The sequence below is a fragment of the Festucalex cinctus genome, chromosome 4, assembly GCF_051991245.1.
Source record: "Festucalex cinctus isolate MCC-2025b chromosome 4, RoL_Fcin_1.0, whole genome shotgun sequence".
NCBI classification, from domain to species: domain Eukaryota; kingdom Metazoa; phylum Chordata; class Actinopteri; order Syngnathiformes; family Syngnathidae; genus Festucalex; species Festucalex cinctus.
Window position 1 is genome coordinate 3,998,992 of NC_135414.1, and position 3,400 is coordinate 4,002,391.

Sequence of the window (3,400 nt, forward strand, 5' to 3'; positions counted from 1 at the left end):
TATATATAATAGGAGGACATGGAGAACTACACGGATAGTAAGGGGCTTTCTGACTCGCTATCAAGTGTAGAGTTGGTATTTGACGTCCCCAAACACAACACAACACAAGCAGTCTTCAGACGAAGATATTTCAGCCCAGGAATGTATCCAGCTGTATCGGTTTGAGCCTTTTCTTGATGAAGATGCTGGTGCAACTGTGTCTGGTCATCTGCGTTACAATGAAGGTGGCTGTGACCAGTTTCAAACTGCCGAGGTAGAGGACGACATCGGCAGGCTCCAGAACACAGAATGGTAAATCTTACTCTTCAATTTAAAAGGAAATTATGGACTAATAATGCTGTTTATATTTATGTATGGGCAAAATAGCAAACGCTTTGTGGCCAAAATGTAGCTTGGTTTAGTCCAATACACTCAAATTATTATGCTTTACTTGTTATAGTAAAAAGCTAATTTATATTTGTAGAAGCAAAATAGAACTTATCCATCTTAAAATGCAAACCATAAACTAAATGCTGCTTACTCGCTGTCGTAAGAAGTGAAGCCACCACTGCCCCTTTTACATTGGCACATGCCAACCACTGTGAGACTCAATTCACAATGGAAAAGGTTTACAACATGCATTTTGGAAATTAGATTGACCTCATACCAGTCAGATGCATGACACTTTTTTTCTACTGAAGTGCTTGAAATACATAATCCAAGTAATTCTCAAATAATGAACAAATTCTTTGTAAATGTTATAAATGGCTGGGGGGGGGGGGAAGTTGCTTGTGCTTTGCAGGTGTTCCTGTGGTAACTGTGTAGCAATGGCAACAGTGAAGGAGAGCGTTTGCTGTCAGAGTCCGGAGCGCAGCAGAACCAGTGCATCACCCATCACTGGACGTTCAAAGCGGTGTGCCTCAGTGTGGAAGTCTTGCAGACCGCTTACTGATTCCTTCTTGTGTAGTGTCAGTAAAAAGGAGAACATTTCCATCGGATGACTACAAAGGATACCACGAAATATGATATAAATAAATGCAATTATACAAAAGAAATACATGCCTTTTTCTTTTCATCCAAATTATAAATGAACAAAGAGAGAACAATCAGCTATGCCTATAAATTTACAATTTTATTTTACAAATGGACAAATTGCATCTTGCAAGTCGTCACTCAAACTATCCAGTGATTCATCTCCCACAAAAATAAAAAATAAAATAAAAATATCGAAAGGCAGTAGCTCATTGTGCTTCCTCCAATTGGTCACAAAATCCAATATCCGAGTCTGAAATTGTCATGTCTAAAACTCAGCTATTACTCCACTGAAAAAGTTAACGGTAAGTAAAGTGCAAATCGTATGACCGCACAGCCTCTGCCTAGTCTGGCTTCTGAAAGTCTGCACACAGTGGTCGGCGTTCGTTCTGCATTTCCTGGTCCAGCGGCAGCTCTTCAAGGAGTGTGTCCTCATCCAGATTGGCCCCCTGACAGATGGTTGCCACAATCTTCTTAAGATCCTCCACATATTCTGTATTCTGTACATAATAACATACCCATTGAATTATTTAATCATGTTGTGCATGTATGCAAAATAATTAGAATTAACTTTCATTTCTATTTCTACTTTTTCCCATTATGTTGTGATTAGATTGAATTCTAATTGTGGATGTTGATATTTCAAATAAAAAATACATATGAAATGTTGGCTGCCCCAGGACTTTGTGCACAATATAGGACCGTCTCGAAAAATTAGAATATTATGGCTTTTTTTTATTTTTTTTTATTTTTTTTACCTGGTCTGAGGAAATATTCTAATATTTTGAGATAGGATATTTGAGCTGTAAACCATAATCAGCAATATTAAAACAATAAAAGGCTTGCAATATTTCAGTTGATTTGTAATGAATCCAGGTAATATTTACACCTATATAGCCATTTTATTCTTTGAAAAATGCACAATACATTTGTAAATTACATGTACATGACAAATTTGAACACTAGGTGGGGTGAGTAATTTGTTTTTCCATAAATTGGTGTGTTATCAATCATGTATGTATATTGTACAATAAATTTACTCACATTTCGGATGCAAACACCAGATACATCACCCAAATCATCTTCCAAACATGTCGCCTGTGTAGCAGATTCATTCGACTCATACTCACTCCATAAGCATCTCATCCACCATCTGAAACAAAGTTTGAGCTGTTGTTAACTTCAACACATATGCACAGCACAATACATAATACAAACTAAAATAGACAACAAATGGAAAGCTAGCAGTTCCTCATTAGAAATTGGTACCTTTTCATTGACTGTATATTCATTTGGCAGTGGTTATTTTTGCCACGAGCTGCTAAAATAAGTGCTGTGAACTTTCTAGATTGTAGTTCTTACCCCACATTATAGCTAAGTGACAGCTTCAGGGCCGGGAGCGGGTCAAACGAGTCTTCCTCGAAATGTGCGCTGTACAACACTGACGTTGGAGTCAGGTGACCATTTATCTCTCGTCCGTTGTACTTGCTTTGTCCATTTTTCGCCAAGAGCTGCATCTTGAGGGAACTGAAAAAGGCTCACGCCACCCTCCCTTCGATTACAACAAAATCCGGCCACGCAACGAGACGGCATTGTAGAAATTCAGTTGACGATAAAACACACAGCAGTCATAAGCTTGCAGCGGCAAAGCAAATTCGCTGACTTCCGTTCTTCCGCCGATGTAATATCCGATTCGGCCGCTAGAGCGCGCCAAATGGCCAGATTTTGCGCGGGTAAGTTAAAAATAAGGAAATCCATCCATCCATCCATTTTCTTGACCGCTTATTCCTCACAAGGGTCACGGGGGGTGCTGGCGCCTATCTCAGCTGGCTCTGGGTAGTAGGCGGGGGACACCCTGGACTGGTTGCCAACCAATCGCAGGGCACACAGAGACGAACAACCATCCGCACTCACACGCACACCTAGGGTCAATTCGGAGCGCCCAATTAACCTGCCATGCATGTCTTTGGAATGTGGGAGGAGACCGGAGTACCCGGAGAAGACCCACGCGGGCACGGGGAGAACATGCAAACTCCACCCAGGAAGGCCCGAGCCTGGACTCGAACCGGAGACCTCAGAACTGGGAAGCGGACGTGCTAACCACTCGACTACCGTGCCGCCAAAATAAAGAAATACTCTTTTAATATGTTTTGACTCGACAAGCCGCTCATTTTGTCGTGTACATTATATCGTTCCAAATAACATATTAAAAAAATGTCCTGAACTGTCCCATACACTTTAAGGCAAGTTTTAAAATTTCTGAAGTCGTCTTCAATTTCTAATGTTAAAAACATCATAAATCATGACGTTTCTATTAAGTACTGTCTCAAATGTTCTCCAATTTCGATACTATATGTATAGGATCGTATGCCAAGAAACGTTTCTTGTG

At 40.3% G+C, this 3,400-nt stretch overlaps 1 protein-coding gene across 1 annotated transcript; it reads right to left on the reverse strand.

Moving 5' to 3' along the window:
* Nucleotides 1–1,090: 1,090 nt before the first annotated feature.
* On the reverse strand, nt 1,091–2,645 carry LOC144018083 (uncharacterized). Its single transcript, XM_077520220.1, has 3 exons — nt 2,374–2,645; nt 2,056–2,164; nt 1,091–1,511 (listed from the first exon to the last, which is right to left on the reverse strand). The coding sequence occupies exons 1-3, from the start codon at nt 2,526–2,528 to the stop codon at nt 1,356–1,358; spliced, it is 420 nt and encodes a 139-aa protein (XP_077376346.1). The 5' UTR covers nt 2,529–2,645; the 3' UTR covers nt 1,091–1,355.
* Nucleotides 2,646–3,400: the final 755 nt, after the last annotated feature.

Excerpts from the sequence above, each read along its gene's own strand:
- LOC144018083 (XM_077520220.1), bottom strand. The coding sequence starts at position 2,528 with ATGCAGCTCTTGGCGAAAAATGGACAAAGCAAGTACAACGGACGAGAG. Across the intron at positions 2,165-2,373 it reads TCACTTAGCTATAATGTGGG|ATGGTGGATGAGATGCTTAT; the intron begins GTAAGAACTACA and ends ACTTTGTTTCAG. Across the intron at positions 1,512-2,055 it reads CTGGTGTTTGCATCCGAAAT|AATACAGAATATGTGGAGGA; the intron begins GTGAGTAAATTT and ends TATTATGTACAG.